The 24,160-nt window shown below is 44.8% G+C and overlaps 1 protein-coding gene across 4 annotated transcripts in view; it reads left to right on the top strand.

The window, feature by feature from the left end:
- ide (insulin-degrading enzyme) overlaps positions 1-24,160 on the top strand; it is a 25,903-nt gene extending 1,743 nt beyond the window's left edge. The window contains exons 1-25 of one of the 4 annotated variants that reach the window (XM_075474880.1): positions 482-639; positions 2,044-2,228; positions 2,557-2,764; positions 3,845-4,014; positions 4,964-5,086; positions 5,522-5,634; positions 5,833-5,995; positions 6,118-6,210; positions 6,326-6,417; positions 7,291-7,371; positions 8,461-8,564; positions 9,289-9,391; positions 9,495-9,617; positions 9,917-9,999; positions 11,378-11,522; positions 13,099-13,209; positions 13,337-13,457; positions 14,216-14,307; positions 14,517-14,628; positions 15,803-15,970; positions 16,116-16,388; positions 17,648-17,709; positions 22,100-22,172; positions 22,250-22,317; positions 22,421-24,160. In XM_075474880.1, the coding sequence (XP_075330995.1) occupies positions 554-639; positions 2,044-2,228; positions 2,557-2,764; positions 3,845-4,014; positions 4,964-5,086; positions 5,522-5,634; positions 5,833-5,995; positions 6,118-6,210; positions 6,326-6,417; positions 7,291-7,371; positions 8,461-8,564; positions 9,289-9,391; positions 9,495-9,617; positions 9,917-9,999; positions 11,378-11,522; positions 13,099-13,209; positions 13,337-13,457; positions 14,216-14,307; positions 14,517-14,628; positions 15,803-15,970; positions 16,116-16,388; positions 17,648-17,709; positions 22,100-22,172; positions 22,250-22,317; positions 22,421-22,516 (3,048 nt within the window). In that variant the 5' untranslated portion in view covers positions 482-553 and the 3' untranslated portion in view covers positions 22,517-24,160. Of the gene's footprint in view, positions 1-481; positions 645-2,043; positions 2,229-2,556; positions 2,765-3,844; positions 4,015-4,963; positions 5,087-5,521; positions 5,635-5,832; positions 5,996-6,117; positions 6,211-6,325; positions 6,418-7,290; positions 7,372-8,460; positions 8,565-9,288; positions 9,392-9,494; positions 9,618-9,916; positions 10,000-10,570; positions 10,716-11,377; positions 11,523-13,098; positions 13,210-13,336; positions 13,458-14,215; positions 14,308-14,516; positions 14,629-15,802; positions 15,971-16,115; positions 16,389-17,647; positions 17,710-22,099; positions 22,173-22,249; positions 22,318-22,420 lie in introns of those variants that run through there. The other 3 variants (XM_075474871.1, XM_075474897.1, XM_075474888.1) reach the window with 3 other exon arrangements.

Here is a 24,160-nt window from a genome sequence, read left to right as displayed (position 1 = left end):
TCTAGTCTCCCACTTTGAAATCTTTAACTCAGTGTAATCCTCATTGTTCATGTCCCCTGGTATATTCTCTCTCTCTATCATTCTCTTTCTCTCTCTCTATCTCTCTCTCTCTTCATTTATTATTCAAACTACTTATGTATGTATTTATTTTGGTATGCTTATTTGCTCTTCATTTATTATTAATGATACTTGTCATGTTTTTGCACTGTTTTTGTATCTTGTAAAGCAAAATAAAGTTGTATTTAAAAAAAAACTTGATTTTACAGGCTGGACATAAAAGGACGACCCTTTGCAGGCCGACTAATCGATATCAGAATTGATGACACGACGGAATTTTTCAGAACGGTTGTGGACAGTTTGCCGCTCGTCGTTTGTCTCTAATTCAAGTACACGGCAGGATTAGTGCCACTATTGCGTTACAATTTATCAGTGGTGAAAGTGAATTGATACGTTATACAAAACAGCGTCACTCTGTATTCTGCGCTCAGCTGCTCCTGTCTGTTCCAAGATGGCGGCGTTAAAAGCCGTGGTTTGTTTTCCATGGGTGTAAAGTATGTTTAAGTGCATTAACCGAACGGCCCACATTGCGAGATATCTCCAATCAACAGGAAGCGGCGTCTGTATCAACCGACATCTCAAGTAAGGTAAATGTTGGAGCTTTTTAGTTAAAACTGTTAATTTATTTTTAAACCCGACGTCAAGCTGGCTAGCTACCAACCTTAACGTTAGTGGCCTAGAAGCCGGTGTTTATTGACCTAGCTAAGCCCAACACTGTTAGCAGTGTTGCTACATTACGAGGTAGCTAAAGCCAGTTTGCATCCGGTTCTCCGCAGTGACTTCATTAGTTAATTTCTTTTCCAGCAGGAGTTGGAATTAAACGTTTTCACAGAACTAGACGAGGCAGCCCCGTTGCTATTTCGATACCTGCTAACTTTTCTGGAGCGGTTGCTTCTCATTAATCAAGCTAATGCTAGTTGTCCCTTTTGTGACCGGGATTATGTTATGTCCTCCACTGGTGCAACTATCGGCTGTCAGTGAAGCCGTTGTAAGCATATGCCAGACAGTCACCTTTACACATTTGTGTTATATTTGTTAGTTGGTTTAAAAAAAACAACAACATCTTAATATGTATTTCACATTAGCAGCGACGCTAAAGTAATCCCAAAAACGTGTCTAAACAGGTTACTTGTTGGTATTCCACCGTGTTTCCAATACTACCCTAAATGATTTGATTCAGGCAAGGCAGGTTTATTTGTACAGCACAATTCAACTACAAGGCGATTCAAAGTGCTTTACAGAGACATTAAAACATTAGAAATAAAAAGCATGATTTAAATTTTAAACAAAAAAAGAAAGAAAGAAAGAATAACAATAGATAAAATTAGAGAAATAAAAAGCATGATTTCAATTTTAAACAAAAAAGAAGGAAATAAGAACAATACAAAATCAGTAGTTAAAATGTGATTAAGTTTTGAGCTTTATTCAAATGCAGCTGAAAATAGGTGTGTCTTCAACCTAGACTTAAACACACTGAGTGTTTCAGCTGATCTGAGGCTTTCTGGGAGTTTGTTTCGGACATGTGGAGCATAGAAGCTGAATGCAGCTTCTCCATGTCTGGTTCTGACTCTGGGAATTGATAAAAGACCGGATCCAGATGACCTGAGGGGTCTGGAAGGTTCATACTGGGTCAGGAGGTCACTGATGTATTTTGGTCCTGGACCATTCAGAGCTTTATAGAGCAGCATCAGAACTTTAACGTCTATCCTCTGATGGACAGGCAGCCAGTGTAAAGTCACAGTTCACAGTATTGTTTTAGCCACGAGTTTACTAACAACAATGATACGAGGGGTAATTGATAGTTTCTTTTACCCCACTGAGTTCTGTAACTTAAAGCCTAAAGAGACATTGGAGGCATGTTTTGTTTTTGTTTTTTTTAGTGCTAAGATACCGATTGTCCGTCATGTTGGGCTCAATTGGAGTATGAACGTGTCAGGACAGACTCATAACTTGGCTAAACTTTGCTTCCTTCCCTCTTCGCTGCAGGCTGGTGTCATCCTTACCATTCAGAATGACCGACCCAGCAGTAAAGAGGGTGGTCGGTGAAGTAATTCGCTCTCCAGAGGACAAGAGGGTTTACAGGGGCCTGGAGTTTACCAATGGCTTACAGGCGATGCTCATCAGTGATCCAACCACAGACAAATCCTCGGCTGCTTTGGATGTCCACATAGGTAAAGTGTTATTTTAGGACTGCTGTTTTGCACGTGTACTGATGACTTTCATCATGTAGTTTGGTCTAATAATGATTTGCAGATTATTGGGATTTCACCACCGGGTTAATTTTTAGTCTATACTGAGCGTAAGCGTCTTTGATGTGTAGCATTTACTGCTCCTATTGCAACCTTTTTGTAAAGAGTGTAAAGTCGCTATCTACTCAGCATTTGTGCTGTTAGTGTCCCAGCAAAAAGTGTAACAATGTATTGATGTGTAAAGGCCTCGCTCCCGAATTCCACATCAGCTAAGACGTGTTGGTGTGTCCTTTTTCTCTGCTGTTCACAGGTTCACTTTCGGACCCAGAGAACATCTCAGGCCTGGCGCACTTTTGCGAACACATGCTGTTCCTGGGAACGCAGAAGTATCCCAAGGAGAACGAGTACAGCCAGTTCCTCAGTGAGCATGCGGGGAGCTCCAATGCCTTCACCAGCGGGGAGCACACCAACTACTACTTTGACGTGTCCCATGAGCACCTGGAAGGCGCTCTTGATAGGTACTTTCACAGGGATTTGATGGGGCTAATTTTACCCAGTACTTTTTTTATTCCTTGGTTCGATTCTTTTGAATCTTGCCCAGCTTTGTCTGTGCAAATTTGACTCTGTACAGCTGCTCACTTTGTTTAGTATTTTATGATGCGTGTGACTTAAAAGTTCATCACTCTTTTTTTTGTTTTGCTTTTTTAGCCAGCGTGGTTGTTTGGTTACCAGTATACCGTCCACAAGTCTGCATGCTCATCCATGAGAACTTCCCGGTCATTATCTGCCCCTTTGCGGTTACCAGAGCAGCCTCTTTTGTACCTATTGGTTCGGTTCCTGTTCCCCTTCAGGCTCGGAACCTCAAGTAGAGGGTGAGACTGATGTCCTTAGCTTTGCAGGGGGCCCATACTCACGTCCCAGCTGTGTTGGTTTGGAAAGGGCACCTATGCAGGCCAGAATTGAACCTATAGGGATAAGCTTACCTGATTAGAAATGAATGACAGCCCAGCAAGCACCTGTCTCAGTGGCATTGGCTCATTGTTCTCACGCGCTGGTGAATTGTGATGGCCATCTGGCAGTGGCAGGAAAGGACAATGCAAACCGAGTTCAATTATTGATGAAAACACTGTCTGAAAGGATCGTATGTATCACTATCTACCTCCCTTTTTTTTCCCATGCTAATTTTCTAAAAAGGCAATAGATCTCTTACACATTTATGTCTGGATGGTTTAATTAAACGGAAGATTTTAAATGAAGCTCTCAGCAGAAACCTCGGTCAAGCTGCCCGCTCCTTGTGATCAAAAGGGGAAGCCTGGATGTGCGTTTGAAGAACACAGCATCTTGTGCTACAAATGCCTTCCTCCACAAGCATCACGGTGAAGAAGCATTTGAATGTAGAGCATCAGACGTCCTTTGCATTCCCTTATTTGCATGGCGGTTTTAATGCAAATTGATTTTTTTTTTTTTTTGAGTGCCCTGCTGTGCACACTAACAGTTGCCACTTTATGTGGAATACAATCGTTTATTTTTTTTTACAAAGCCTGATTCTCTGGTTATGCGTCACACTGATTTCTTCTCATCATTCTCAATCTCTGCAGGTTTGCCCAGTTCTTCCTGTGCCCCCTGTTTGATGAGAGCTGTAAGGACCGGGAAGTGAACGCCGTGGACTCTGAGCATGAAAAGAACCTGATGAACGATGCCTGGAGGCTTTTCCAGCTGGAGAAAGCCACCGGCAACCCGAACCACCCCTTCAGTAAATTTGGCACAGGTAGAAACCCTCAAGAACTTTCACCAGACTTGGCTGAAATGGTCCATCATGAAATGATATAGTCTGACTCCATGGGTTTTTGTTTTGTTTTTTTTTGTTTTTTGCATCTCTCCTCTATTATTATGGATGGATGTCACTTAAATATATGCTCCTAACTTGTGTTCACAATAACAGCGGTGCTATTGGACAGTATGAAATCAGTGGAACTCACTGTGGAGCTGCGATGATGTGATTTTTAGACGTTGGCTTAGCTCACTGTCTGAGCTGAATTTGATCATTCATGTTAAGCTCGCAGTTTTCAATGACCTACCAAAGGTTATTACTGGTTTTAGTTATCCAAATTAAAAAGTAAGGGCCTCATGGAAAGCTGTCATAAGGGAAAGAATCTCCTGTAAGGAAAGGGATTTTATCCGTCACAATGAATTTCCAGATCAGAGTCATATGCACTCAGAGCGTCTTTGAGCTCGAAATAACCACCCGATGGCGGTCTTAATTTCTATAATCTCTGTTCCAGTTTCAGGGAAGTGGAGGATCAGGCAGGCCTGAAAGCCGTGCTCTCACTGCCAGCTAACATAATCTCTGGACTGTAGCTTTGGGACTTTCCTTACTTTTAGATGTAGCATGCATGCATCTCGTTTGTGTACTTTTCATAGTTTTATGAGCACAGTCTACAGTATCATAAAAAATAATAAAAATGCTCATGCAGTCACGAGCTGAAAAAAGAAAGTAGCTGACTTGGTTCTGTATCCCATGATCCCCATAATGTGCCGACCAAAGGGCTTGTGTTTCTGAATCATTTATTCAGACCTCATTAATAGTTGAAAGTGAAGTTCGGCCTGTGATATTCAATGCTTTTTATTGACCTGCATATGTAGCCGTGTTAGCGAAAAGTTTGGGGTTGTTTGTGTCAAACTAACATCTACGGGATGAATTCGATATTTTCTTGCAGGTAACAAATTGACACTCGAGACCAGGCCGTCGAAAGATGGGATTGACGTCCGCCAGGAGCTCCTGAAATTTCATTCAACATATTACTCTGCTAACCTAATGGGACTCTGCGTGTTAGGGAGAGGTAAGAAGCTCATTTCTCAGAAATGTACATTCTGAGCAGTGCTCAGCTCTGCACCATCGGCACACAAGAAAGCTCTTACATCTTGCATGACTTTGTGCTCTTTGTGATGAACGTGTAAACCCAACTACTCAAGTTTAATTTGAAAACAGTTACAAAATGCACACAACACGATCATCGCAGTGACAAAGTTATACAAAATGACCTCAATAATGCACAATAATACAACAAAAACGCTCTAAACAACCACAAAGGTGCTTCAGGCGACCATTATAAAGACACAAGACAAGAGTCCAGAAACTAATAAATTCTCTTCTAGATTGTTCCACTTAAAGTTAAATAGGATGCATGGTGTGTCTGCTGCGTAGATCCTCTTTGCATTTGTTCCCAATGACACGTTGAAGGTTAATCGTGAATTTATGCGACGAATTTCCACAGAGTCGCTCGACGAGTTGACGTCCATGGTGGTGAAGCTGTTCGGAGAGGTGGAAAACAAGACCGTGCCTATCCCAGAGTTCCCTGAGCACCCCTTCCAGGAAGAACACCTCAGAGTGAGCCCTGTTTGCTTTCTTTGCTGTCCTTTTTCTTTTTTTTTTAAACTTTTGCCTTATCGGTACATTTTTTTCCACATAGTTCAGTGTTTGGTAAATGACCTCTTTTGGTGTTTTGTTGGGAAAATTCCCATAAATACTTGTTGATTTTTGGCATGGATGCACTTCTCAGTAAAGGTGGTTCTTCTTCTGTTACAGCAATTCTACAAAGTGGTTCCTATCAAAGACATTAGGAACCTGTATGTGACCTTTCCCATCCCAGACCTGCAGAAGTACTACAAATCGAACCCTGGGCACTATCTGGGACACCTGATTGGTCACGAAGGGCCTGGAAGTCTGTTATCTGAGCTGAAATCTAAAGGTACCGGGGCACGGTGTTGACCTGCAGCCCGATGGCAAACGGTTTGAGAGTTGTAGAAAATGTCATAAAACTGAAGATGCTTCAAAGTGTTTTTATAATAAACAAAAGGAAATGTTTTTAAGGCTGGGTGAACACTCTCGTTGGAGGGCAAAAGGAAGGAGCCAAAGGATTTATGTTCTTCATCATCAATGTGGACTTGACTGAGGAGGGGCTCTGTAAGTACTGCATGTTTTTTGTTTTTTTTTCCCCTGCATGTTTTGCACGTGATTTATGAACCAAAGAAAAAGGAAACTAAGTCTCTAATCACAGCGTTCTGATCTGTCCGTGTAGTGCACGTTGAGGACATCATCTTCCACATGTTCCAGTACGTCCAGAAACTGCGCACCGAGGGGCCTCAAGAATGGGTGTTTGAAGAGTGCAAAGTAAATCTTTATGACTTTCTCCACATCATATCCGGTGGGCAGGACAAACATGGCCGCTTGTTGTGAGACAGCGGCTACCTTTAATAAAGCAGCGCAGATGTAGAGAACAGAGAGCGACGGGATCAGAGCTGCCAGCTAATCTGCTAACTCTAACCCTGTCATATGAAGCCGGACGTTACTGATTAGCAGGTGGATGTTGGGGTCTTATAGTCGTAGAAGCGGCTGTAAGATGAAGCTTGGTTCAGGGCTCATTTTGAGCCGGTTTCAGGTCAAAGGAGGGAATAAATTGGGTGGGACTGTTTTCGGCACGTTAGTGACGACATCTGCAGAGTACATTCAGAGAGAGTAACCCCTTCAGTATGTCTGCGAGGGCGTCGCTGTCTCCTGTGGGGCAGATAACGGCCTTTTTTTCTTTTGAACAGGCTGCTTTAGCCTTGTCGCAGACTTTTTATCAGCATCATCACTGGCAACAGTCGATGTCCAGCTGATCTGCCCCCACAAAAGGGCTTTTTGTTCCTTTTGTGTGACATGTTAGATGGCTGGGATAGAAAGACACAATGACAATCCGTTTATCTGTAATTTTCCTGCGTTACAACTTCCTTCCATTTGATTGGTTAGCTGACAAAAAGCAACATTGATGGCACCAGTGCCTTTCTATCAAAGTTTCTAGACTATCAAGCGCATCAAACAGACACTGGGTGTAGCGCTTCCCCTCTGTGCGTGCTCTCTCTTCATCGGTAACAATTGGAAATGGGAGCTGGTGCTCATAAAAGACGCAGGCCCTAAGTCGGCTTTATGAACTACATTCCAGCTGTATAAAGCTGTATGTGTCCTGCCTGCACTTGTTCCACCCGCCTCTGTTTCTCTTTGCAGGATCTAAGCAAGGTGGCCTTCAGGTTTAAGGACAAGGAGCGACCCCGTGGCTACACCTCCAAAGTGGCCGGATTACTACACGTAGGTTCACTTTTTTTTTTCAGCTCCAAAGGTTGTTTCCAAGGAGACGGAACGCGGCTCATTGTGTCGGCACCTGCTGCCGTCATCACACTGCCTGCTGCCAAAACGCAGTCAGATTTAAGCTAGCTTTTATTTTTAGAGCGATCGCTGTTTGACTCTCCCAGCAGGTAGTTAAATACACGATAGTTACTGCTGTGCTAATTAAAGGAATCGTGTCACACCAAACTTGGCTGTAGAGCTCTTACTCCGCATCAATTATAACAGGTCCATACATTCCACATGCATTATAAGATAGAACACAGTTGTATTTAAGTGTGCAGCAAACATTCGGTTTAATCCCCATTTTTCTCACAGTTTGAGTCTTCTTTCAGCTATTAAGTCATGAACGTGTTGGTGTAGCAAAGGCTCGTATTACTTAAAGGCTAACAATTATTTAGCCTTGTGGAAAATGTGGTTGAATGGAAATGTTTCTGCAGATGTTATACAGCTAATCCCAGAAGACACTCAGTGGGGTTACATGGCACTGAAAGGATTGGATAATTGGCTAAATTAAAATAAGAATGAGTTATTAAGTGCATGTAGACATCGGAATTGGATCGGATTACTCTGCCCTAATCGGCTTAAGACCCTGAGATAACTCGGTTGAAAGTCAAATTAAACGTGTTTGCAGACGGTGAAGCACGTGGTGAATTAGACTTTTTTGTCTGCGCATGCTCGAGATTTTTTTTCTCGCGGTCGTGATCCGGGATGTCGGAAGAGACGATATTACTTTTGTAGTCGCTGTCGGAAAGAAACAAACAACGCGATGGAGAATGTGCCGTTGTGCATCGCGTTTGTGCAATAAGCAGCTCATCACAAACGAAATGTAGAGGGACGTAGTTTCATCTTGCTCTTCATTCGCCATTTTCTGGAATGCCTGAGTTTGATTCGATTAATTCACCGCCGTATATCCAAGGAGAATTACCCTCGCTCAACTCATTCTTATTGTAATTTAGCCAATTATCCGATCCTTTCAGTGCCATGTGACCCCACTTACAGAAATCATGCAGTCTGTCCTGTTCTAACGAGTATCTCCTGTATGTGTTGCAGTACTACCCTCTTGAGGAAGTACTAGCAGCGGAGTACCTTTTGGAGGACTTCAGGCCAGATCTGATTCAGATGGTGCTCGACAAGCTGAGACCGGAAAACGTCAGGTCAGTGTGACAAACGTAGCTTCAGGTTATTTAACCCTTATATTTACATAACTATGATTTTAAGAGGAAAAAAAAGAAAAGAAAACGGTCACTCAAATATTCAGTAAGTTCATTAAATGTGCTCTAACAGATGAAAGCAGGTTGCACAAACTTATTAAAGATGTGGGACATCTTGGTTCAGACATGGAAGGAGCTAAGCTTCCTTAGGAAGCGCCATCTGCTCCGTCTGTACTTGAACAGACGGAGCATTTCCATCCAGGTATCTGTAGTCCATCATCACGTCTACACGATCTTATTTTGTGTCTTCACATGGTAAGATGAGGTGATTGTTTCCACACCATGGCACAAAGCGGTCGACCGGTTCCCTCTGCTCAGCCTTTACACGCCAAACAGCTGCAGAGTCATCCGAGTGTTTGTTCTCCTCTGACACACAGCCCCTCAGTCGATAATCCAGGCATCAACTTCTATTATCTGGGGCGTCTCGCAGAATAGTGCAGGCTCAATTGTGACAAAAGTGCTGGAGGGAAAAAAATCAATGCACATGCGTCTGATGCGAGGTTGTTTGCACAAAGGGCAGTGCAAACACGAACCTAACTGGATCAAATGTGAAAAAAACACTGGTGTCTCATGGAGCCAACAGGACACGGCGTAAATAACAAGCTCCGACAGAAGTTTCTATATGTAACCATGTCTTCTTTTTTTCTTTTTTTCTCCACCTTTCCAGAGTTGCTGTGGTGTCAAAGTCATTCGAGGGGCAAACGGACAGGACAGAGGAGTGGTACGGCACGCACTTCAAACAAGAGGCCATCTCTGAGGAGACCATCAAGGTGACATTTCTTTGGTCCCGCACATTCCTGCCTTCTGACTTTTCCGCTCTTTGGTGAAAAAAAGCAAAGACTCCGCCTCCTGATTTGTGCGCCTGTGTTTTAGAAATGGGCAGATGCCGACCTGAACGGCAAGTTCAAATTACCGATGAAAAACGAGTTCATCCCCACCAACTTTGAGATCTACAGTCTGGAGAAAGACTCTCCTTCGGTTCCCACTTTAATCAAGGTGAGTGTTTCTGCCGCCGCTCTCCTCTGCCCAAGCACAGCAGACTGTCCCCCGCTTCACTCCATTATGTCAGAAGCCTATTACGCTCTCACGATAATTCAGTGTTGTGATCGGAAGGTCAAACGTTTGTTGACTGCAACATATTTCCGTCTCAGAAGGGATTATTGAACGAAAGCTGCTGAACCTTTCCTCTTATTGCAAACGGACCTGTCAGAGTAACTCTGTCAGATTTCTGTGAATGAAAGTAGTTCCCTGCTCGGAGAATGACCGCTGTCTTGTCTGGCGTTCTTTTCTTCCAGGACACCGCTATGAGCAAGGTGTGGTTCAAGCAGGATGACAAGTTCTTCCTTCCCAAGGCATGCCTGAACTTTGAGTTCTTCAGGTACGTTACTTATGATGAGAAATGTGTGCTTAAGAGAAAGACGGGGCACAAAACTCTTCCTCGGTATATCAAAAGTACACAATAAGTAAACATGGCCTTACGGCTCCAGATAATAATGAAGAAGGTTTAAATGTGGTTCTCCCACAAAGTCCACTCTTCTGCTTTAACCACATTAAAACAGGAGCTGAGCGAGGGACCTTCACTTTAAGTAGCTTTATTTCACAGCTCCAATGGGCAATGGAACATTTTATAAAAGACTGAATTACTCAGACTTCTATGTGGCTACAGCAAATGGCAAATTTAGGAGTAAAGCAGATGATGATGATGAATCACTGATTTTGGGAACACTTGGACTGAAGAGGGTAAGTTGTGTTGATGGAGACGCCTCTATACGATCTGGAGAGGCTGAGACTGGATTAGTGCAGCTAGCAAAGCAAACTGAATACAACTGACTTTAGATTGTATAGGTGAGCACCTGTACCATCACATCCCTGTAAACCGCAGTGCCTTTAAGCAATGCTGAGCCCCGTTTCTCCATCCTTTGTGTAACTGTTGCAATTTATCTCTACAGCCCGTTTGCATATGTGGACCCACTGCATTGTAACATGGCGTATTTGTACCTGGAGCTCCTCAAGGACTCCCTGAACGAGTATGCATATGCAGCCGAGCTAGCTGGCTTGAACTATGACCTCCAAAATACCGTCTATGGGATGTATGTAAGTATTCTGAATCCGCCCCCCCGCCTCCCATCGCCCTCCCGCCGCATCGCAGACCTCACGCCCCCCAAATCATCCTCAGACTGAGCCGCTGTGGCTCAGCCAGGCCTGGGTTTTCATTAGTTTCATCCCACGCGATGAAACTTTTAACAATTTCCGGAATCTGCTCTGTAATATTGGTCAAACATAATTTGAGACTGTAAATCAATGAAGTTGACCTCTCCACACACCTTCCAGCCCAGGTTTGGCTGGTCTGTCCTCTCTTCCCTCCACATCTCTGTTCATTCTTCATCAGCCCTTCTTTCCTGCGAGTGCCTCCGAATGTTTCATCCCTCCGTATCAGATTGCCTCCCCCCTCCTTCAGACTTATCGGGGGGGTTTAAATGCACACGTGTGACGAACGCTTTCAGGCGAAGCGGCGTCTCTACCTACAGAGAGAGATTGGTTTCCAAATTTGATCTGAGAGCGCTGGTGATGCGAGTCGTCTGTAGGAAAGTTGTGTCAGTTGTTACGGAAAACAAAGCTGGTGTGGCTGCATATACATACTCTTCTTATTATTCTTTTTATATATGCACTGTAGGTTTTTTTTTTTTTTTTTTTTTTGGGCCAATCCCTCAACCTAAACAAACATGTTTGTTTTGCTCTTTTCTTCCTCCCATCAGTCGCTACCTTTACGCTGATCCCCTGCACTGCAACATGACCTACTTGTTACTCAGGTTACTGAAGGATGATTTAAAAGAGTATACATATGCAGCCCGCCTGGCGGGCCTTGTGTATGGCGTAGCCTCAGGGATGAATGCCATCCTCGTAAGTAAAGCCGCTTGAAGTGTGGAGGGAAGTGTGGGTGCCGGTCAAGGGTCCGATCTGGGGGCTTTAACAGAGTGAAAATGGCTTTGGCTTTCTGTGCTCGGTTTGATTGTGTGAGCTTTTGTCCTGTTCATCCAACCTGTAGAACGTATGCGACGTCAAACCTGATGTCATGGAACTGATGGGCAGCTGGACAGATGACAGAAGCTACTGTATTGGCTTATTTCTGCTTGCAATTGAAAGACTTTTCTGATTTATTACCCAGGGCGCACAAATATCGTATGAAAGCGACCTCCTCAAACCTGGAGGATCTGGAAAACACTAACTATTCACCAAACCTTCATTTCTCAGCATTAAAGAGAATTTGAGAGCCGCAGCTCTGGTGATAAATGGACTGCCCTCATCGAGAGGTGCGCACAGATGTGGCATCTGGTCCTGATGGGCCTCGCCAAGGAATTCTCCCGGAGGGAATCCTCCTTAGGTTTCATTAGAGGAGGGCACGCATTCCCACACTGTTCTCTAAGTTTAAGGTTTAACTCGTTTTCACTTATAAGATTAGTGGTAAAAAGAGTATCGTAAGTTGATCTTTTAACATAATCAGAGTCGCATTTCTGAAGCTGACGCAAGAGCATCCAACAGCGGTGCTGGAGGTGGATCTGCACCCAGGGGGTTTGGGCTCATTAGAGCTGGCTTTGGCTTTTTCCATTTTCCTCCCCTCTATGGGAACAAATTCAGGGTGTCCTGTTTTCTTTGTGCACATACTCTTCTGCGCTGAACTGAAGCATGCATAATGGAGGTTGAGCCGAAGGGGAGAATGTGGGTCGGACGTTGCTCAGTCAATGGCCAGGTTAAATGCAGTTCACCCCATTTTCAAATGGAGCAGTTTGTGTAACACAGAAATCTAGTTTGCTGTGGGGGTGTTTTTTTTTTTTTTTTTTTTGGCCTCCTTGGCCACACTAACATTCTGCTGTCTGTCCGCGGTGCATTTATGACTGACGTGTGCCCAGAGGTGGCTGTTGAACGCCCTTTTTTGCGGAGCTGTGTGTTTGGCTGCATGTATTTTAGGCGAGTCAGCAGTATCGGCGTGGCCGGCCGTCCGTTTGTCAAGGTCAGAGTCGTGGAGACGCACTCTGAGCGGGCGTCGCCGCAGGGACTCGGCGAGAGGGAGAGGCGAGGAACGGAACGAGTCTGACAGTCGGGAGGTTTCGCTGAATCATGCGAAACCTCGATGTGCATGACGCTGCAAAAAACGGAAGCTTTAAATAACCTGGATTTGCACCGTCAGCCTCTCGGGTCTGTTTGGTCTCCTTGAAAGAGTGAAAGTCGTGAAATATATTATTTCAAAATGTGAGATTTTCCTCGAGCTGGATTTTAAGATGCTTAAAAGAGGTTCTGGGCGTTAACTTGAACAGGGACCTGTTTTAGATTTCGTGTTGCGGCGTTCTGAGGGTTCATTGAAAGGAGTCGGCCCGACTTTCCCCGGTACTCTGCAGCCGCGTGTTCACTCTCAAACTTTCACCTTGGATTTCACACTTTGTCACGCGTCAGTAACGCGTCTCCCGTCTGTCTGCCGCAGCTGTCTGTCAAAGGTTACAGCGACAAGCAGCACATCCTGCTGAAGAAGATCATTGAGAAGATGGCGACCTTTCAAATAGACGAGAAGCGCTTCGACATCATCAAAGAAGCAGTAAGTCAGGGTTGTTTTAACTTTCACCCATAGTTGTTGTAAACTGCCTTTTCCTCCAGTTTCTTATGTTCTGTTTGTCTTTTTTTTTGTTTACGTTGACCTGACTGCTTTCTTCGTCTCCCTTCAGTACATGAGGTCTTTGAATAACTTCAGAGCCGAGCAGCCTCACCAGCACGCCATGTACTACCTCCGTCTGCTCATGACTGAGGTCGCTTGGACCAAAGATGAGCTCAAAGAGGCCCTAGATGGTGAGATGTCGTCTCTAAATCGTAATGTTTTTCATCTTTTTCCTCTATGGAACAAACCGTTCACAGAAATCCAGCTTAAACAAAGAGCCATGCCAGAACTGAGCGGGGGAATTGTGGACTATGTGTCAGTTGTATTAAGTTAAATGGCAGGGTAGGTGTAGCAGTTGATAAGGAATGTTCCAGAAAAACTCGCATTCCTGAAGTGTGCAACTGGACGGCTCACATTTAAAAGAAGGCTGCTCCTTCTCCGCTAACCTAGTTTTTCCATCTGAATGCGGCGGCTGTTCTCCAGCAGATGCCTCCCTGGCTGCAGTCTCTCCTCTTTGCAGCTCCTGTCTGGAGCCCGAAGGGCAGCTTGTTATATTTTTAGCTTGGTGTCCTCGGATTCACGTGAAGGATCGGGGGTCTGCAGCTCAGTCCCTCGGACCTCCGGGCACCACAGTCCGTTCCCTCCTCGGGGTCTTTCAAACATCGTTAGTTTCCTAACGCCTCGGCTTTAACAATGAACAATCATTTCCATAAGCGTGCGTCCCTGTTGGAGCTCATCCCTGAATCTGGGTCACACGTTGCTCGAATTCAGATTGGCCAGCCGACATAGAGTATCATAGTTTGATTTTTATTCATTGATTCATCGATTTATTTTCGGCATCTTGCACAGCTACCGAACATGTAACCGTTGCCTCCTTAGAGACAGGGATGTAATACAATGAACACAATGCTTTCAGACTGATTACCCTCGTCTGTGATCTCCATTCCAGATGTAACTCTCCCACGCCTCAAGGCCTTCATACCTCAGCTATTGTCACGGCTACATATTGAAGCCCTCCTCCATGGCAACATCACCAAAGAGGTTTGTTCAGAGTCTCTGTTCTACTGCCAGCTTTGGGAAATCTGGGGAACTCTTTTCCACGATGGATTTCTGCTTCTCCTGCTCAGAGTCGTAGAAAACCCTCAGTTAAAAAAGCTCCTCGCATTCGAAATGTGTCCGATGATGTTCATGGGGAAATAAACTCCCATTCACGTGTTGTTGTTTTCCCTCCCCGTGTTTCCTCTCTGCAGTCTGCTCTTGGCATGATGCAAATGCTGGAGGACACGCTCATTGAGCACGCTCACACGAAACCCCTTCTTCCGAGCCAGCTGATCCGCTACAGAGAGGTGCAGGTTCCAGACGGTAGGTCCCGCCCGCGCTGCCTGTTTCTTTCCATCCGCCCGTCTGAAATATGTGGAGGAACCCAGAGCTGTTCAGGCCACCTGCTGCTCGCTCGGCAGCTCCGTGAGGACTCCCTGCACCACACGGCCTCGACTCGTCCTCAATTCAACGGCCTCAAACGAACCGAAGCTGAGCATGATGGGAGTTTTTTACGTGCAACAGCGTCTGGCGTCTCTCTCATGTTCCACAGGAAAGAAAACTTAACCCTAATCCCTGATGGGGGACATTTTTGTCCACTTGGGGTGTACTTTAAATAGCTGTACTTTCTTTTAATTTCTTTTAACACTGGAAATAGTGATACTCATCATATTTGGTCCAGTTGTGCATCTTTGACTATTTTTTCAAATTTTAAACACACATCATATACAATGCAATTTTTCATTGTGTAGGAAGAAAAATCCTTAATTTCTGAAAAGGGACATTTTTGTCCCCTTTTAAAATGACCTAAAAACATGATATATTAATATTTTTTCCCACTTTTTTTTTCCATAAATATTTTATTCCACTTCGGTTCTGATCATAACTACCAAGTTTTCAATTATTTTCAAAAATGTTACCCTTTAGATGCCAATTTGAACTTTTTAGCCCAAATTTTAAGCCTTTAGGTGCCAGTATTTTCAAAACATGGAATGCAAAGTGGAATTATTGAGTAGGGATAATTATGGTCTGTGATATGTCAATGATTAGCAACAACATTGAATGCAGAAATTGTGTTTTAAATCAGGTATGGGGGTTAAAGTACAGACCAAAGGCCGGAGGAGAGCAGTTCGGAGCCACTCGGCTTGAAAGCAATTAATTTATTTATTAAAATTTTTTTTTTTTTAAGCAATCAGTGTTCTTGAGTGCCACAGCTGTCCTCCGTCTGAACTTTGGTTTTAAACTGTGCGACACTCTTCCTCCAGCAAAGTGCTGAGAACTGAAACATCGCTCGGCCTGAAAGAGTCGCTCAGCGATGCAGGAGCGGACGAACGTGTCCCCGAGTTCACCTGAAAGCCCCTCGGAGCGCACAAAGCGCCGCCTTTGAGGCTCATCTCTGACATTTCTCCCGGCCTCAGCACTGCTTGTGTTCAGATGTTTGGACGAACGCATCTCGGATTGAGTTCTCCTTTTGATGACGCTGTGTTGTTCCTCTCAGGTGGCTGGTATGTTTACCAGCAGAGGAATGAGGTTCACAACAACTGCGGCATCGAGATCTACTACCAGACCGACATGCAGACCACCCACGACAACATGCTGCTGGAGCTGTTCTGCCAGATCATCTCTGAGCCCTGCTTCAACACCCTGAGAACCAAAGAGCAGCTGGGTGAGCCAACAGAACCTTTACACGCCGTTTGTCTTACGCATTTCCGTGATTTTCCAGAGCCAAACAACAACTCTGAGAATGAAAGTTGAACCCCATCTCTTTGGATGTAACAGTGAGCTCTTATGTTTCTCCCTTCCACTCTAAGGTTACATCGTGTTCAGCGGGCCGCGGCGGGCAAACGGCGTGCAAGGCCTTCGCTTCATCATCCAGTCGGAGAAGGCGCCCCACTACCTGGAAAGCCGCGTGGAGGCCTTCCTCAGCACCATGCAGAAAGCCGTGGAGGACATGGGCGACGAGGCCTTCCAGAAACACATCCAGGCCCTGGCCATCCGCCGCCTGGACAAGCCCAAGAAGCTGTCTGCCGAGTGTGCCAAGTACTGGGGAGAGATCATCTCTCAGCAGTATAACTTTGATCGAGGTGAGCCCTCCGAGCATTCCTCCTCATCAATATTTTGGTCGGTCTCAGGAAAGCTGCACCGACTGGGATCCATTTAAAGCAGGGCTATTCAAATGGCGGCCCGCGGGCCACATGCGGCCCAGAAGCAATACCCGAGTGGCCCAACTTGTGGTTCAGCCAAAAAAGCAGAGAAAAAAAACATAGTTCGTGAAAATGAGCTCAGAATTCCTACTGTAGATCAGATGGTGAAAACTGAACCGACCCACAATGCAGTGCGTTGTTCTGAAAGTTACTGATGGAACCATGTTAGCAGCTCAACTCCAACTGAAAAAAGTATCTCTCTCAACCCTCAAACGAAAAATTGATGATGAAAACCGTCGTTTTAACCCTGCCTGGGCGGAAAGATACTGTTTTATTTTACCACCAACGCCAAACCTATTGCAAAGTAAACTCACTTTGCAATGACTCTGTTGCGGTACTTGAAACATCCAACTTTGATTTAATTTCAAAAGGGAGACAACATTTTGGGACCAAAATATTCTTTTTAGTATTTTAAAGTACAAAATAGCATTGCTGTTACCTCAGGTTCTATTTATTTAGAGACATTTTTAATGCACTTTTTGGTGTTCTTATGTCAGATATGTTTATTTCAAAAGGGGAAACTATTTCATCACCATTGATGTGCACTTTTTGTTTTAATACCTGGGCTATTTCAGGAGCGAGAGTATTGCAACTACCTCAGTTCATTTAAAAGTTTCGAAATGTGTTTTACAAAAATATGAGGAGGGGAAATGATGAATAAACATCACATGTTATTTCATTATATTTGTGTTGTTTGAAATTTGTCATCACCTCTTTACTGACCGCTGAAAATGTCCGGCCCAGCTTAAGGTCTCGGTTTTAAAATCTGGCCCAACTGAATTTGTAATTGAATAGCCCTGATTCAAAGGCTGCAGTGATGTTCAGCCGCGGCACACCTCTCCATCGCAGCACTCTGTGGTGTCGTAAGGGTCACGATTCACTCGTCATCTGCCTGAAGCCCCGAGCGATGACGACACCGAAAGGCTGCTCGAGGGAGCGGTGACGATCGCTGATGCTTTCAGTGTTAGAGCCAGGCTAGCTGACTCTCTCTCTCACACATACACAGCCAAGGGAACAGAAAGATGCACGGCACAGCCCACTAATAAGACCTCACACTCAGTTTCAGGTGTCGTGGTGACTTTGAAATGCTGTAAAAGCGCTCATGGTGACGCTCTTCTTTCTCCCCCGTTGTGTTGCAGATAACATTGAAGTCGCACATCTGAAGACTCTGACGAAAGAGAACGTAATGCACTTCTACACCGTAAGTAGCGCAGCTCTGTCGCATGGCGCCTCTTCCCTTGAATTCCTCCGACGCAGAGGGCGTCATGTCAGTCACATGTCTGAGTTCCAACTCTCACTGTCAGCCTGACCTACTGCTGTTTTTTTTGGGGTTTTTTTTTTGTCCATATGCACCATATTTGTTAGAAAATGGACATTTTTATGCATTTGCTGGAGGTAAAATGCTGGTTACAGAGCTAAGAGATTTTTAAGCCATATTTTAGATGCACATTTGAGCTGCATTGTGATTCAAAATGGGCACCATGACAGTCCACTGCTGCTGTTTGTTGCTGTTGTTAAAAGGCAGAGGAATAAACCAACGGCTCGTGGTCTCTGAGAGGGTCGGGCTCCACCGCTGGGGGTCAGTTCAGCTCTATTAGACGTTACATTGGAACGCTAAATAACATAAAAGATAAACCGATTCATGGAGATATCTTTTATGTATGAAATGTTGAAAAATCTCTGTTACACAGCTGTGTGTGTGTGTGTGCAGACACGCCCTCCTGCCTTTTATCTCCGGTGGCCTCCCGCTTCTATTCATAGCCGCGGAGGCGACGCCGGCACAGGATGCTCACAGCACACGAGCTGCCGTACTGACAGCCACTTTCAGGGGGAGATAAAGGGGCCGCAGACGGAACTATCTGAGCCCAGCAGAAAGCTCTCCAGCCCCCGTGCAGAGTGCACCTAATGCATTTCTTATGTCGTACCAGCAGCAATCGCAGAGACTGGCTGTGTTCGAAACTACATACTGCATACTCATCGATCAGACAGTATGCAGAGCGTTTACCCACAATGCATTTCGCTCCTGCCCGAGCCGAAATCAGCCGGCCTGAAGCTGATTTCGCTTGAGCTCTAAACTCTGTAAACTTTAGCAACATTTGAAACATTTTCAGGCGAGAAAGTAGTCGTTTAGATCCCCAACGTGTTGAAAACCTGACAAAATACCGGCTGTTTACAATTTTGTTCCCACGAATTCGCCGCTACTAAAGCTAGCCGCAGTGAGCAACGCACTTCCGGTTATTTTCACAAAATAAAATACCCGTTGCCTTTTATCATAGGGAAAGCCATTGCGATACGATTGGTGCTTTTGTTTTGAAAACAGGAAGTGAACCTACCCTCGTTGTAGCTAGCACAGCCCTTTTTACAGACAGCCGTTCCACTTCCTATTCGCCCCATTATAAAAAATTTGGCTGCAGTTCAGTTGATTTTCTCTGGGGGCGCTGGCGAGCGAGTGCAGAATGACCATTGGCCATAGGGCTGGCGCTAATAACTCAAAAAATGTCCCCGCTAGCGGCTGAAACCTGAAAATAATACTGTGATTTCTGACAAAGGGATGTGGATTTATATCGAAAGTACAATAACCTGGGAGTTATAGCTTTCTGTTTTCTTACAGGTCTGGCATTTGCGAGTCAGTATCTGCTAGCATCTAGCTAACGGAATCTGAAGAACGCACGGCTGATTACGACCGGCTGCTTTACGGCACTCGTCCACCGTGCCAGAGTGCTAACCTGGTGCCGCTAACAACAACGAAAGCTAAACCAGAGGCTAGTCAGAGAGTATGTAAAAGGGCTGTGCTGAAATCTGTAACTATTTGAGCTAACCCCTCTCTGCTAGCTCAGCGCTAGGACTGACCATGCCGTAAAGTGATGCCACATGCGTGACGTCACTCGGGATGCAATACTGACAATAAATGTGTATTTTAAACAAATCTAGTGAGTCTAAAAAATCAAACCAAGTGCCGTTTGAAAGGATAATTTATCCTGCCTTTAGGAAAATTAAAATGAAAAAATATAAAAAATTATATCCAAAGCAATGGCTGGATCTAAGGTGGATTTCATAGTACCACCATAGAGTTCGGCGTGCTCTGCACTGCTTCGTTGGCGCCCCTAGAGTGCAGTACCACCCGGAAATAGCCGCCAGTTTTCCCTCTCCTCATAATAGAGACTCTCTGGTAGCCATAGACATATTATAGGTAGACGCCCCTTTCGCCTCTGGGTCGCGTTAAATGTCGCCGCCATCTTGCTAGGGGGTCAGTTGCGTCAAGATCGCCAGTCTGTATCGGGGCAAGCTGTCAGTGTGTCTGTAAAAGAGCAGTTTGTCCGGGCTGAAATTGGCTCAGATGATGTGTTTCTGCTCAAGGAGCACATTCAGGACACACAGTTTGGTATAGACAACCACCACTTTTCACTGTTGTCATTGGTTGTGTCCACATTTCACAAACTTCAGGCTGCACCACATAGCCAAACTCAATACACTGGAATTACAGTGGCAGCAGCCGAAAAAGGCTTAGCAAAACTATACTTTTTAAAGGGTTCTAGCTCCAAGATACAAACCTAGACACAAGCTTATATATACATACATATTTAAATTATTATATTATATTTTATATTACTATATGTGTATTAGAATTAAACTATTGAAATATTATGGTATTTATTTATAATAGCAGCAGGTGTTTTGATGTTTGTTTACATTTGGCTTCTGTATCAGAAGTTTTTGTTTGGGAAATTAATTTTTATTGTCAATTGCACTGTTGCTTAGATGTGAAAATCTTATGAGCATGATTGTGTGTGTGTATATATATATATATACACACACATATGTTATTCCATCACACATAATACTGAGTCATTATATTATATTATGGTATTTATATTAGACGATTTAAATATTTTGAGATATGTATACTTTACTGCTATAGAAATATAGAAAGCTGCAGCTGTTTTGATGTTTGTTCACCATTGTCTTTTTTTGTAATGTTGGTTTGTCAAATTACTGTTTATTGTCAATTGCACTGTTCAAGGTGGTTTCTCAATGCACATATTTGAAACGCAACTACAAAAAACAGACTGACTGCCAGTGTCTCACTATTTGATTTGTAGGCTATTTCTCTTAATGATGGTCAATACGTAGTAGCTAAAGAAGCACCATTTTGATAGTTTAGATTTGTGCACGAGCTGTGGGAGTACAAGAAAAGTGAGCATCTATCAGCGATTATTATAGACATATGCACATGTGTGGAGGTTAGAGCCTAATTAGCGAGATTCAAACATTGAGACAAATCTTTTGGGGGGGTACTCCACGTAGATCATACACCCTTGAATGTAAAAACGACTCAGTGAAATCGGTTGCAAAATGTAAGACAATCGTGATTTTTATCCAGAAAAAACGATGCTCCCGGCAACTTGCGCTTGTTTGACAGACCTCTGGTCCAAATGACCCCCCTAGCAATATGGCGGCGACGTTTTACGTCACGGCAACGGTCTGAAGCAGTCAATGGGGCGTCTACCTATATTATGTCTATGCTGGTAGCTAGCTTGAAACTGCCGTTTTGACAGGAAATGACGATCGGCGACGTCACGTTACGTTGCATCTTGGGTAGTTTGAGTATGAGTAGTAACCTCATGATGCATACCCAACATTTCGGAGAATCTAGTATGCATCCGGGAAAGTCAGTATGAGTAGTAAGAGAAGTATGCGGTTTCGAACACAGCCACTGCTTCCTATTTCACTTTTGGTTTCCCAAGCTGGCGCTGTCTGACTCCACAGAGTGTGGCTGAACCCTCCACATGGCGGCCGCAACTCAGCCCAGACCACCAGATGGGTAGTTAAGGCGGTAGCATGGTTGCCGCGTCTGTCACGGCGGTGGTGGACCGTGACGTCAAAATGACGTTTCAGGCCTGGCGCTTCCCTTGAAAAGACGGCGCAGCGCGGTGTCGTGCACCAGTCGATTTTTGTAACTTGGCGGCGCCGAGCACAACGAACCGGATGGACCGATGTGAGACCAGGCTCAGTGAGGAGGTGCGTTTGTACAGGCAGCTGTACGAAACTGCAGTGAAACAGCACAGCGAGCACGTAAACTCCCAAAACTGGTACACAGAGATTGGCAGAACTTTGGGGAAAGAGGGAGAGTTCTGTAAGAATGTGTGGAAGAAGCTACGGGACAGATACGTGAAGGCAAAGAAGAGGGCAGAGACTCTGTTGATGCCGGGGGCTTCAAACCTTCACCTCTATTAACTGAATTAAAAAATTAAAATGATCCGAAAACTGCAGCAGTATCATTAATTACAGTATTCTTGCTCTGACAGCGGCATTGTTTTCTTCTCCACTTTCGTGGTTGTAGAGTAGAGGTAACTTTCACGCAGCAGCGCCACCTCTGTGACGGAGAAAATTGCAACTACTGGCGCGCAACGACTTGCGCCACTATATAGGGTCCTATGGCGGGCACGAACTCATGACGTCATCAACACCGCTCGCGCGAGCAGACGCGGCAACCATGCTAGAGCCTTAAGACAAAGAATTGGAGTCGGGGGTAAAAAAAAAAACGAATCAAGTCGTAGTGACGTTGTCCACCTGTGTGCTCGTCTCCTCAGGAGCGGCTGACTGTGGAGGGACCGAAGAGACACAAGGTGTCTGTGCACGTCCTGTCCCGAGAGATGGACTCCTGTAAGTATCTGTGAACACATGCCGGACGCTGAGTCGTGTAACAAGTCAACTCTGAATGAACTCTGTGTGCACGCCAGGTCCAATAGTGGGAGAGTTCCCCGCCCAGAACGATGTCAACCTGGCCCCTGCTCCCTCCCTGCCTCAGGTAATCGCTGTGCTCTTTCTTTAAGCTTCTTCGTTTTCACCCATTTTCCTCAACCGAGGTCGTGTATCGTGACTTGGGTCTTAAAGCCGTTCTGTTTCCGCAGCCCACGTTGGTTCAGAACATGACGGAGTTCAAGAGGAGCCTGCCGCTGTTCCCTCTGGCCAAGCCGCACATCAACTTCATGGCTGCCAAACTGTGAGCGAGGACGGCTGGTCGACACGCGGCGGCGGCGGCGCGAGGTGGGGGGGAGGGGGCGCCAGCAAGGGGACCCCCTGCTGTGTCCAACCTAAACCCCCCCCTCCTCCCTCTTTACCTTCTCCTCTCATCAGGAACGCGTTCATCTGACTGAGCCTGCATGAGTGTGTGTGTGTGTGTGTGTGTGTGCGTGCGTGCACGTGACTGTGCTATGTGCACGTGTGGCAGATTGCAGCCACTAGAAGAGATGCTCGGTAACAAAAAGAATCACAAAGTTAGCGGTGGGTGTTTAAGTAGCTGTGGTAACGATAGAGGTCTCACCCGACTCACCTCATGTTTAACGTCTCCATGGAGACCAAACACGCTTCACAGTTCTGTGTCGGCTGTTGTAGAGGAAGTAGAACCTTAAAAAAAGAAAAAGACCCCTTTACACAGGAGAGGTGGGTTATATTTGATGTATTCAGATGCTGCTTTGAGAACGGACTGCGGGTTTGATTGTAGAAGTGAAGGTCTTGTGTTTTATGTGTTGGACGGGCGCGTTTTCGCCGTGTGACTCCTCGTCAAATGGAATGTTTTAATCAGATGGATGCATCTCTGAAGCCTTATTATGGTTTTAATCCGTGCTTGTTTTGAAATGTTTTCGCCCATCCACTGGTAAAATGTTGGGACCCTTTGAGAAAGCTTTTTTTTTTTTTTTTTTAAGTTTTTACAGGATTTTACAGCCGTTTGATTCAAACAGCTCAGGGGTAACTCCATGCTGTTTACTTTGTTGTTTGTTTTTATTGGTAATAAATAATAAACCGCTCAACATGAATCAACATTCGTACTTTGTTCACTTTAAACATTTGATGGAATCCCGGCGGTGGAGACGTGTTTCTGGGGAGGTGTCACTTTGTAACGCTCTGCATCTGGATGCGAGACTTCCTGCAGCTTGTGCCTTTCAAACGGGGCTTCAGTTAGTTTGTGTTTGCAGAATCCTGCAGCGTATAGATGTCAAGAAAAAAACAAATGTTCCTTCTTAATATATGCACTTCAGTCATTAAGCAATAAAGCCGTGAGGTAGAGCGAGTCCTCGCTGCTCTGAGAGGACCGGCGGTGATGTCAGCGCGGTGTGAGCTGCTCTCTCAGGTGTTAACCCACCTTTGCGGTGTAAATAGATAAAAAAGCTGCCAGGCGCTCTGTTCTAAACCAGCCAACACCTCACCTGCTGTTCAGCTTTAAAGGACAACATGTTCCAACGCAGGGAGCGCCGGCACGACTCTGTCTCACAAGTATTCCAGCATTTTACTACGTCTCAACCAGTTTCAAAATCCATTTAGTTCAGGTTTTTTCTTCTTCTTTACGCTTATTGCTTTGTTAAAAAGGCGCCGTTTTCTTTGTGGTCAAAGCCCAAAGACGAGCAGCAGCAGCATCTGAGAAATGAAATCTGCAACATTACATATCAGACTTGGGTCGGGCCATGCACTGTTTTATCTTGTGAAGTGATTTGTGAGTGGTTTAAATCTTTTAAAAGCTGTTTCGTCTTTTTCTTTCCTTTACATTTCTGAATGTCTTCAGCGAACACGGCCACCGAGAAGTTCTGATGTTTTAAGTTTGGTCTTTTTACGTTTCCTGTGTGTGTCTAATGAATAAACTGGATGGACCCGTG

Source organism: Odontesthes bonariensis, chromosome 2, assembly GCF_027942865.1.
Source record: "Odontesthes bonariensis isolate fOdoBon6 chromosome 2, fOdoBon6.hap1, whole genome shotgun sequence".
Lineage (NCBI taxonomy): Eukaryota > Metazoa > Chordata > Actinopteri > Atheriniformes > Atherinopsidae > Odontesthes > Odontesthes bonariensis.
The sequence above is the reverse complement of the archived record's forward strand: the minus strand, read 5'-3'. Positions and strand labels throughout refer to the sequence as shown.